Source organism: Trachypithecus francoisi, unplaced genomic scaffold (genome assembly GCF_009764315.1).
Source record: "Trachypithecus francoisi isolate TF-2019V2 unplaced genomic scaffold, Tfra_2.0 Lachesis_group15, whole genome shotgun sequence".
Classification (NCBI taxonomy): Eukaryota; Metazoa; Chordata; class Mammalia; order Primates; family Cercopithecidae; genus Trachypithecus; species Trachypithecus francoisi.
In genome coordinates, this window is record NW_022681460.1 from 69,138,778 (window position 1) to 69,151,152 (window position 12,375).

The 12,375-nt window shown below is 35.3% G+C and overlaps 1 protein-coding gene across 1 annotated transcript in view; it reads right to left on the minus strand.

Annotated features, from left to right (window-relative positions):
- Window positions 1-12,375, minus strand: part of ADGB (androglobin) — a 245,122-nt gene that overhangs the window by 145,329 nt on the left and 87,418 nt on the right. The window contains exons 9-10 of the mRNA XM_033235138.1: window positions 8,716-8,844; window positions 137-231 (exon numbers count right to left, since the gene is read on the minus strand). Coding sequence (XP_033091029.1) covers window positions 137-231; window positions 8,716-8,844 — 224 coding nt within the window. The remainder of the gene's footprint in view (window positions 1-136; window positions 232-8,715; window positions 8,845-12,375) is intronic.

Here is a 12,375-nt window from a genome sequence, read left to right on the forward strand (position 1 = left end):
TCCACAGATAGAATTTTAATTAAATTTTCATGTGCCTTCTACCACAGAAAGTAATCACCCACACACATGTGCACACACACACATGCACCCACACACCCAAAATAAATAATACTGTTTCCTAAGCTCGAATGCTTACCATCTTCTCTAACGAAAAGATCTTGTTTTCAAACAAATAGAGAGGTGTGAATGTCGCATATACGACCATATGAGAGGTCTGTATTGCAGAAGAACCTGTAAAACAAACATATATTATGTCATGAAAAACCTAGTCAAAATCGATCTGTCGGTCGCTCACTCCAGATTGTTCAATTGCCTTAATGAATTTATCTTTGGGCTGGTGAAAAATACATAAAGGATGCAAAATGAGTTTAACAGATATTAAATCTTAAAGATGTATCTATTTTACAGCCTGTCTCATTCATTTAAGGTTAACATTATTACTATTTAATAATTTAAGACCTTATTATACCTCATGACCAAGAGTTGTTATATAACTATACTCTAGTTATTAGTCAGTGCAACATAGAATGGTCCACAAATGAGAATGTTCAAAAGGAATTATTTTTAAATTGAGGCATTTCTTTACTTTCATAGATAGAATCTTTATTCTGTGTTGAACTTACAGAAAGTCCAGGAGTTTCTATGTCCTTTGTCATTTCAAAAAGAAAGAAAACATAAGTAAAATGAATTTTTCCATGAAGAAGTAAGGAACAAATAATTTAGCTTGAAGTGTTTAATGCAGGTAGAATTTACTTTTGAGCATTGCTTATTTGTTTGTTATGTTTTTCTTATCCCTGAAATTATTCTATTTGATTATTTTATTCAGTAATTTTTGGTCCTGCAAATATTTTGGACAAATAAATAGAAGTCAATTTATTTTAGCCTCTTTTTATTTTTAATTAAATTTTTTTTACAAATGTACATACTGAGATTTAACTATATTTGATACTATGTTTACAAAAGAATAATATCTTTAAGACCACAGAATATAAATTAGTTGTCAGCTCAGTATATCTCTACAATAGAGATATGAAAATCTGCCAAACTTATAGAAACATACTTTTACATTTCAAAATTGAAATATTTACATTTCTCATACACTTTGCCAACACATATTGATTGCTTTTTCCCTACATTACTCATTTACCTATGCTACACTTTTTTGATGATGTTAGTTATCATCTAATGTCCATGGATGCTGCCTCCTCAACTAACTTTTAAGGTGTTTGTCTGCAGAGGCTTGGTTAATAATTTGGTTTACTCCTTGTGGAGTACAAGGTACACTGTATTGTGTGATAACTTGTATGAAATAATATGTTTTTAAATATGAATAATCATCTTAAGTTTAAGGATGCAGTAAAATAATTATTCCTTTTAAAAAGAATGAATGTTAATGAAAATACTTTTCATGCTCTCCTATCATCAGATAAAACCATTTGAGATACCCACATTGACCAGAATGCCCTCTGCAGTAACCAGTAATTTACAGTCTAGTTACTTTTCTCACTGATCAATCTAATAGAAGCCCTACAATAAGTCCTCTAATCAAAAGAAAGATTGTGAAATGTCTTTAGGTGTCAGCTGAGAGTTGAAGGCTAGTAATGGAGAGAAAGTTCCTGACAGTGATGACTGCTAAATATTAAAAATGGATAAAATTTTAAAAATCAGTTTTTTATCTATCTGCAGAACTTTCAAGGAAGAGGACAAGATTAAATGTACTTTTCAGGTTCAAGATTAAGCAGTTGACTTTCTACAGCTTAGGAAAGTATGAAGCATGAGAGGTAGAGGGAAGAAGAGTGAGGATTCCTCTCTGAGCCTGGCTACTGAGCAGGACTGGACTTCTTTACAAAAGTCAGCTGAGTTTCCAGATATTAAATATACACTCTACATAATATTTGACCAAATATCTGGGCACCCCATGGTTCCTTCAAGTTGATCCATTTCATTAACTCTTTTCTAAATCTTTTTTTAAAAATCATCAAGTGTAAAAGTATTTTGGTCCAAATTATATCCCACATTTGTACATTATGCATTAGAAATTTTGATGTCTTCCCTAAAATTTTCTAAAGTTTAATATTTAATATGATCACATTAAGTACTTTTCCCTTGATCTTTAATAAGTCTTTTGAACTTTTATTTTCCTTATGATATTAAAAATAAAGTTCGTGATGTAAGCATTTTGAAAAAAGTTCTCATTTACTTTATAGCATTATGTAATCAAATATACGGAAACTTAGGAATTCCAGGTGGGGTCTTGGAAAAAAATAACTTTAGAAACTTGAAGTAAAGAATGTGGTCTTGACATATTATAGAAATGATGTTGATGACAAAAAATAGTTCCTCCAAATTTTAAGATAATCACACATTTTACATGAGATTGTAATATTTAATGTTGACATTTTAAAAAATAACACCAATGTTTAGTCAAGGGTGAAGTTTTAAATATTTAATAAGTGGTATAGCATGGACACAGATTAATTAGCCTAGAAGCTGATTATAAATATTGGTATCACTATACTGGTGCTATTAGCTAAACATCAGTCTGTAAAATCTGGATAAGAATGTGCTATTAAATAGAGATTTTCAAACTATGTTTTATATATCTTATAAATGAGATTCAGGGGCCCAGGAACTCAGTGAACTATTATGTAAAACACTGCAGATTTGTGTGCACACTAACTGCTTTAGTCTGTTTTGTACTGCTAAAACAAAATATTTAAGACTGGGTAACTTATAAAGAACAGAAGTTTATTTCCCCACAGTTCTGGAGGCTGGGAAGCCCAAGATCAAGGTGCTGGCATCTGGTGAGGAACTTTTTGCTGTGCCATCCCATGGCCAAATAAGCACGTCATCCCATAGGCAAACTCGCCCTTTTATAACAAACCCACATGAGGATACCTAATCACACCCATGATAATGGCATTAATCCATTCCTTCTGTCCTCACGGCCTAATTACCTCTCATTAGCCCCACCTCCCAACACTGGGGAGCAAACAGTGTTGGGAGATGAGCTGTTTGATCCCCAAACAGCATTGGGGATCAAAATTCTAGCACATGGACTTTAGAAGACACATTCAACCAAGAGTACGAAGAATTTGGAAAAACAGAGATGGTTCATAATTTTTATAAGATTTTCAAAGAAGTTTATTACCCAATAAAAGATGCGAATTATTTGTAAAGTGTCTAAAGGGCCTTGGATAATTCCTATTTGTTCTATTATTTCTCTGTAAATATGTTGTGTGATTCTGCAGTATTAGAACACTCATAATGCTTTCTGGTTTTATTATATATGGATAAAAGTTCTTTCAGAAGATCTTAAAGGCAAATGTTTAAATCCAGGGGCTCTATAATTTCTTTCAGTGAACTATCAATGATATAAACCATGAAATGTCTTTATCTTTCCAGTAGTTGTAGTAACTTTGCATTGAATTAGCACAGCTGCATATAAAATAAAGTCAAATAATTGAGAAAGAAATTTAAGAAAAAAAATACTCTTGAGTAATGAGATAGAATTTTACACCCCAGTCTCTAAAACTGCCTTAAAATATTTTGTACATTAATTTTGAGCCTTATATGGCCTACAACTGCCATACTTATTATATTTTATTGCCTAAAAGAAGCTTTTGCTACATTTGTATGATTTCCATGTTTTATTTTACATGTGATACAGCTCTTTTTGCCTTCTATAAGCATATTTCAGAAGATTGCAATAAAACATGTAAGATTACTTAAATACCACTTCTATCATTGATTTTATTTTATGTTAAATGTTTACTGTCTGAACCTATAACAATTTCAGCCTGAAATGAGTCCCAGTGAGATGAACCCCAAATTACTACAAGTCCTTAAGAAGTATTTATTAAATATTATACATGATTTTTATTTTTATTTATATGATGTGATATTTAGTCAATTTAGAATAGCTAACCTTCAGTAAATGCCTACTCTGTGCTAAGGCCTAAGTGTTTTATATGAGTCAGTTCACATAAACCCTATGAATAAATTCTATCTTTAACAGCTTTTTTCAGGCAAGTAAATTGAGTTACAGATAGGTGGAGTAACATGTCAAGTACACAGTTAAGAAGTGTGAAGTATAAAGTAATCCCTGGTCTTTCTGGCAATTTTTTAGTGTCTATTTTTCTGTGTGGTAGTATCTAAAGAGGATAATGACTAGAGTGTTTTCCGGCCCACTTCCTACCAGAAAATGTTTGCAGTTTCAATATTTGAAGCAAGGCTGAAAAGTAAAACACTTTTTATACCAGGCCCATAATTTCTTAGTTCAAGTTTTTAAAAAATATATATTAGTGGGCTTCTAATCTATTTGTTTCATCAGTTCCACATGTCCATATTCTTTCTTGAGCATAATTCCCAAGGCTAATTTCTTTGCTTTTTTGCTTCATAGAGGCTACTTTGAAGATAGCTGCAACAAAGAGGTCACAGTCTTAACAATCTTTGACACAACCAGGTGTGTTGTTTAAGTTTTACTGGACTGTATTAGGCCATACTTGTGTGGCTATAAAGAAATACCTGAGACTGGATAATTTATAAAGAAAAGAGGTTTAATTGGCTCATGGTTCTACAGGGCGTACAGGAAGCCTAGAGCTGGTATCTGTTTCTGGAGAGGCCTCAGGGAGCTTTTACTCATGGCAGAAGGCAAAAGGGGGAGTAGGTGTCTCACATGGTGAGAATGGGAGCAAGCAAGAGAGTAGGGGGAGATGCTACACAATTTCAAACGACCAGATCTTGCAAAAACTCGCTGTCATGAAGACAGCACCAAGCCTTGAGGGATCTGCCCTCAGGTCCCAAGCAACTCCCACCAGGCTCCACCTTCAGCACTGGGGATTACAATTCAACATGAGGTTTGGGCGAGGACAAATATCCAAAATATATCATGGAGCTTTGTTGTTTAATATTTAGGTGTGGCCATGGAACTGAACTGTCTTCAACAGAATGAGAACAAAAGTGATAAACAATACAGCTTGTTTTTACTTCAAACATCTTGCACCTGCAATCCTCCAAGTTCTTTTACTTCCCACTGGTATAGAACGTCAGAATTCACATGCTAGAGTATAGGAGGCATGAAAAAGGTAGGAGCATGGCTCTCTTCAACACCAGCCTTATCTCCAATTAATTGTGGTCAAGAAATAGCCTTTTTTTTTCAATGTTGTATGTTCTGTGATCTCAAAAATTTATCTCTTTTTTTTTCCCCAGTTATTTTGGAAAAACAGACAATTCTTCCCTGTACTCATTTCTTATTTGAAATATCTTGCTAACAGTAGATATTACAAACTAACACTGCCTAGAATAGTAGATTTTCAATCACTTATTTTAGAGACTCAGGTGCACTGAGTACATGGCTAACTTCTAAATTGTCATAGGTTCTGGTTTTACCAAATATTTAGCTGTGTGAGGTAGATCCCCAGGTTTCCTCAAGTTTGAAATACTATTTCTTCACTGCCTTCTACTCTACTGTTAAGCCAACACCACATAATTTCACCTTGTTATTAGTACTCTACTTCTGACAAGAGTTAGTTTATCATGAAGTAATTGTAGCTGCTATAATGAACACACTAAAAAATATGACTTAAACATGATGTAGTTTCTTTTCGTTCATATAAAGTACAAAATGAACGTTCTTGACCAGCAAGCAGATCTCCAGGTAGTGATTCACCTACTCCTGCTGTGTCCCTCCTTGTGGTTTTGCCATCTTTAACACTGTGCTCTCAACAGCAGTGAGCTAACAGAAGGGGAATTGCAATTGAGAACACGGTATAGGTCAGTCTACAGCTCCTATGTATCACTTTGCTTCATGTCCTGTGGGCTAGAAATTAGAAGGCCACATCTCATTTAAAAGAGGCTGGGAAAATATAGCACAACTGTGTTCCTAGGAAGAGGAGGAAATTGTGAAAAGCTAGCAGTATTTCTCACAGTCAGAAAATATCCAACTTACACTGATCTTTAGCACATTCCACATTCCATATTTTCCAACTCCTCTTAAAGTCAGGTGTGGTCATTGGACTGAATTATCTTCAATACAATGAGACCAGAGTGATATACAATATAGCTTTTTTGATTTCAGACACCTTGCTCCTGCAATCCTCAAAGCTCTTTTTCTTCCTACTGGTATAGAACTTTAGAATGCTAGAGGTATAAAAGGCGTAAAATGGAAGGAGCATGGGTCTCTTCAATACCATCTAGAAAATAACTTCCTGCCAGTGATTAACACTAGTCTTTTTATTTTTTTAATTGAGAAAGAAATATATATGACATCGGAGTCATTTGTTAGGCATGCCAGCTAGTGTACCTAAATGAATACACTTATTTTGGAAATAAGAAAATGAAATCTTAAATGTCAAGTCATTATTAGGGTATGCATTGGATAATATTAGATGACATATAAATATATACATAAATCTCTACATGTCTTCTGCCATTATAAAACTATATCTCCTATGGCATTTGAAACTGTGAGTGCCATTTTATTATAATGATCATTGTGATAAATATGCTATTTTGAAAAAATTAATAAAACAGGGGTTCTTTATATTAAATTTTAAGTGACTTATCAGAATTAATTACAACACATCTAATATCAAATCAAACATAAAGAATATAGGCCAAGCGTGGTGGCACATGGCTACAGTCCCAGCACTTTGGGAGGCCAAGGTGGGTGGATCACTTGAGGTCAAGAGTTTGAGACCAGCCTAGCCAACATGATGAAGCTCCATCTCTACTAAAAATACAAGAATTAGCCGGGTGTAATGGCATGCACCTGTAGTCCCAGCTACTTGGAAGGCTGAGGCACGAGAATCGCTTGAACCTGGGAGGTGGAGGTTGCAGTGAGCTGAGATTGCGCCACTGCACTCCAGCCTGGGTGACACAGCAAGACCCTGTGTCAAATAAATAAATAAACAAATAAACAAACAAACAATATAAATGTCATGTTATTTTTTCCATATGAGTTTGAATTGTAACTCAGTTATCTCTTGAATGCTTAGTGTCTATCAATTATCTCCTTTACAAGTGAAACCAAAGCAGCTGATTGCAGGAAATGAATTATAACACCATCAGAAATGCACTTAGATTTAACTCTGTGGGAGAAGGAAGTTCACATGGCCACCCTTTTATTTATGCCAGACAAGATACTCCTATAGAGTTCATTCTAATACCGTACCTTTAGCACAGTCAAGAATTAGCAAAGGCTTTTACAGTAAGTATGCTAAAATGTAACTCTTCCAACGAGTGCTAAGCACTTTACCTGGATTCAACACTTGATTCTCACAAGGACCCTCACCAAAACAATGATGCTGATTTATAGAGATCCTGAGTTTAAAGAGGCTCTATCACTTGCCTGATACTTATACACTCAGTGTTGAAGCAGATATTGAACTCAAGCAGCTTGACTCCACAGTCCAAACCGAACCACATTCTATGTGTTGGAATGACCCTAACTATAAGTTCAGCAGGAGAAAGGAGGCATCATTAGTTTTATTTTCACAAAGGAAGAAGTCAGAGAAAGTTTTAGCCATTTTCACAAAGATGAAGAACCATCAGTAAGTCTGCTAATGTAATGTTTCTTACTATCAAAAAATATTGCTTAAAATATCAATATAAGAAAATGATTTTTAATGTAGAATTAAAAATACAATAGTGACTTTTTTCTATCCACATCACTAGGCATGTTTCAGTAAAAGTAAAAAACCATAATTATTAAAATGTCCTCATACAAATCATCATAATATATTAAGAAAAAATATAAAAATTTATTAATAAAGCACACTACTAGATGTAAAAATATGTATTTTGAGTAGCCAATGAAGGATGAGGTGAAAATGATAACCTGCACTCTGGAAGCACCAAGATAGATGAATCAAAGCTGAGACTACAAAGCTTCAAAAGAGACACTCTAGTCTTCCTCCTGAATAGGTTGAGGTATCATTTTTTTTACAGCATGTTTTCTTTCAACCTGATACAATTTGTTTAAAGGCTTCTATACCTAGACTGTTTTAGCTGGCACAGAGGACAAAAGTGCGGTAGCCTAGGGGTCTTTAGAGATAATTCGTAAGTCCAAATTGGAAAGATATTAATTAAAACGAAAGATCTCCAATGTGATTTTAAGTGATAGAGAAACCTGAGCATTTTCACAAAAATACTTGACCTTTATACAATGAGGCTATTATAAATAGATCTTGTACATCCACTCAGTCACAATGTGATACACAAAAAAGTGTGGTGGTCAGTATCGTGATATAAACAATGACTTCTAGAGTCTCTAGCCTCACAGTTATTTTCTAAAACACAGTAAAAGATCTGGAGGCCCATGGTGAGCAAGGAGCCAGATGTAGACTTTTTGTTTCATTTGGTGGCTGGCATCTAATCACTCAAACAAGTAACTTTGAATTTACTTAATTTGAATGATAAATTTAACCTGAGTATTTTTTAGAGAAATACCTGAAAGCGACAGCAGAAGCCTCTCCCATATGTGGATACTTCTTCCGTGACAATTGCACTCTAATTTGGACAAGCAGGCTTCTGTCTCATTGGTAGGACTTTGGCCCAACATACCCACCCATCAGAGAACCCAGCATTTATGGCAACCTTGAATAAGTTTATTTAGTTATTTCAAAAGAAAAAGTGTATTTCTATGTTCCAAGGTTTTCCAGCATTTTAAGAAACAACTAAATTAGTTATTATTCTAAGAAATTAGGAGCTTACAATCTGATAGGGACTGCACAGAGTACTGCACTTCTGATGAGGGTCTTGAACCATGAAGTGAGAATTTGAATTTTTCTTTTTCTCCATCTTTACTTCTCTTCTTCCCAATGTCTCTTGCATCTGCTTTCTCTAACATACGAAAAAAATCAAAATAAATATTTTAACTAGACAACCTCAAGCTATATTTCTTATTCAGTCATTGTCTTAAAGAAAAAAGGCCAAAATAATAGTATTATTTAAATGTAAAACTATAGCCATAATTTCTCTAAAACACGATCCCTCTAATTAGAAACACCACAATAAAGCCAGGGAGAACTTTGAAAACTGGATATATTATGAAATAAATGCAGCATTGCCTTTTATCTACTGCACATAATTTTGTTTCATGAAGATAATTATTTGAATATATTTTATTCATATAAGGTTATAATATCACGGTAATTTTCTCATTTTAAAAATAAAAACAAAACACAGCAAAGCCTGTACTGAAAATTAAGTCCTAAATGTAGAGCCCTCTCAGATTTTCCTTATTTGAGTCCTCCACTTACAGGAAACACAGTTTTGTGACTCCAAAATATTTTATTGTGGAGCCCAGACTCCAACCAAAGTCCCAAACCAGCATCTTATTGCCTACATGGCTTGGGTAATAAAGCTCTTGTATCCAGAACTATTCCTACCATTTGAATCCTCACTCATATACTCAATCTATAAAACATTCTTCTTCAACTTAAAATACTTTTCTCAAAGATTTTTTAAATTCCCTAACAAATCTCTCTCAATTCAGAGACAGAAATTATAGATTTCTGTCATTTCATTCTATGCATCATCTGCTGAGTTTGTAATCATCATTGGTCAGGTTGCTCATTACTTATAATGTTTCTGAACATCCAAAATAGACATGTTTCATATCTTAGCTTTTTTTTTCTTTCTCTCTTTTTGACAGGCTTTCACTCTGCTTGCCCAGGCTGGAGTGCAGTGGCGCGGTCTCAGCTCACTGCAGCATTGACCTCCCAGGCTCGAGCAATTCTCCCACCTCAGCCTCCTAAATAGCTGGGACTACAGGTGCACACCATCACACCTTGCTAATTTTCCTTTTTATTTTCTTTTTTATAGACACAAGGTTTCACCATGTTGTACAGGCTGGTCTTGAACTCCTGGGCTCAAGTGATCTGCCAGCATCAGCCTCTCAGAGTGCTGGGAATACAGGCGTAAGCAATCATGCCTAGCCCATATCTTAGCTTTTGCAGTAGATTTAACACTGAAATTAGATATAAAAATAAATATAACTATAACTTCAATCATAGGATAAAACATTTAACCAGGAAATTTAGGTTCTTAAAAGTTTATTATCAGAATTTTATTTGCGAATTTTCTATATATATTACCTTAATTCAATAAAATTGATTTTAGGAAGCAATATTTGAGTGCATGTATAATTTTCAAATAGGACTTCAAGAGCTTTCAAACTTCTATTCAGAATTTGTGACTTAAAAATAATACATAATAAAAATTATAAATAGAAGAAAATCAAACTGTCTCACATAGAAATTTGGATAGTATACAACAGTGCTCACCGAAATGTGTTTTTGACAATACCCTATATAAGGATTGCTCCTCTGTCATTTCATCCCACCCATCTGGCAAAACCCCACTCTGAATAAACTTGGCAGCTGAGTCTCACTGGAAGTAATCATCCTGTCGTTCTGCAAACCTTGCCACATCTATTTTAAATCTCTGCGAGAGTCTACATCTTCCACCTCCACCTCTCTTTCAGCTCATAACTAGGTTGTATATAAACAAAAAGTAGAAGTCTTTGGTCTGAAGTCCTCATCTTCTCCTCCAAACCTGTTTACCCACCTACACCTGTATCCACTCCCCCATGACCTGTGTCCACCTATGAGAATGGAGGAGCCATTGCTCTCCCTGGGTTGGCCCAATCCCCCTGGAGCTGTGGTGTGGAACTTGTTCCTTCTTCTCAGAAAATGTATACTATTGCAGTCATCTCAGTGGGATCTTCTCAGTCATTACTTTAAAAAACTCAATTCTCCTTCACGAGATTCACAAATACATATTCTGTCTGCATCCCACATTTTTCCCTATCAGTTTCCACTTTGCAATTTCCTGTTCCTCAAGGCCAAGCTTCCCACAATGTTGTTTATACATTATTTTACTTCCCTCTTCCTTCTTACTCCCCTCCAATGTCTCTTCTACTCCCATCACTCACAAGTGCGCAATGACCTCCATATCACAAAATATAATTGAGAAATTTAAATTTTCATCATAGTTCATCTTCCCACCATATTTAATACAATCTCTGGTTCTTGGAACTTTTTCCAAGGACTTTTTCCAAAGGAACTTTTTCCTTTGGCCCCGATGCCAAAATACTCTGCTGATATTGTCCCTGCTCCTCTGGCTGGTCCTTACTCTTCATTCAGCAACTCGTCATTTTATATCAACCTCTTAGATGTTCTGCTTCTTCAGGACTCAGTCTGAGCCTCCCTCATCTGCTCACTCTATACTGTCTCCTTGGGAAATATCATTCTTGGTTTAATTTTGCATGCATTTGTCAATGACCAAGTGTATATCACCAGCCTAGGAGTCTTGACATGAAAAATCAACTAGGTTGTCTTAAAGGCACCTCAATTTCAATACATTCGAAATCATTTTGTGATCTCTCCTAAACGGTACCGCCATCTATCGTGCTTTGCAGCTCGCAGTTCCACCAGTCATCATTGTCAAGTTCTGCCACTTTTTACTTTTTAAATAGGAGAAATATGTGTTTAATGGAAATTCAGAGCTTAATGTATCTTCCTAAATTAATATTAGATTAATTCAGTAGCATCAAAGTAGAGAATTGCCGTAGATTTTCAAAGAAAGCAAAATGTGGAATAATAATTAGCATACAGTAAACACCGTAATAAGTCCTAAAGTCCTAGAAAAGAAAGATCTTAATTACATGGCAGTTGTCACAAACACTTAAGAAAGGATAACGGCAATAAAGATGTATTTCTTAGGGAAGCAGGAGCCTCAGAGGCCCCGAGAAACCCCAACTTAAGTTCACCTCCATCTTAAGACTAACAAGACACATTTCGTGCCAGTCATGACCCACAGTCGTTACATGTTTATAGCTGAAGATACAGCCTAATGACACCTGCAAGGGACACACTCCTACAACAGCAGAATGTCCAGATGTGCCAATACCCATAGCAATATGTCCATATGTCCCAATGCCCATAACAATGTATGCTTTCAAGATAATTATTGTTATGCTTTGATGCACTTAATGCACTAAAATGTCAAGTTTAACTTGCTTTAAATCAATAGAATACTACATTTTTGTCATGCTGTCAGGACAGCTTAGCTTAGCTTGGCTTTTACATAGATAAGATTCCTAGATAAGAAAAACTGGGCTGGGTGCAGTAGCTCACACCTGTAATCCCAACACTTTGGGAGGCTGAGGCAGGTGGATCACCTGAGGTCAGGAGTTCAAGACCAGCCTGGCCAACATGGTGAAATCCCATCTCTACTAAAAACACAAAAATGAGCCGGGTGTAGTGGCGTGTGCCTTTAATCCCAGCTACTTGGGAGACTGAGACAGGAGAATTGCTTGATCCTGGGAGACGAAGGTTGCAGTAAGCCAAGACTCCAGCCTAGGCAACA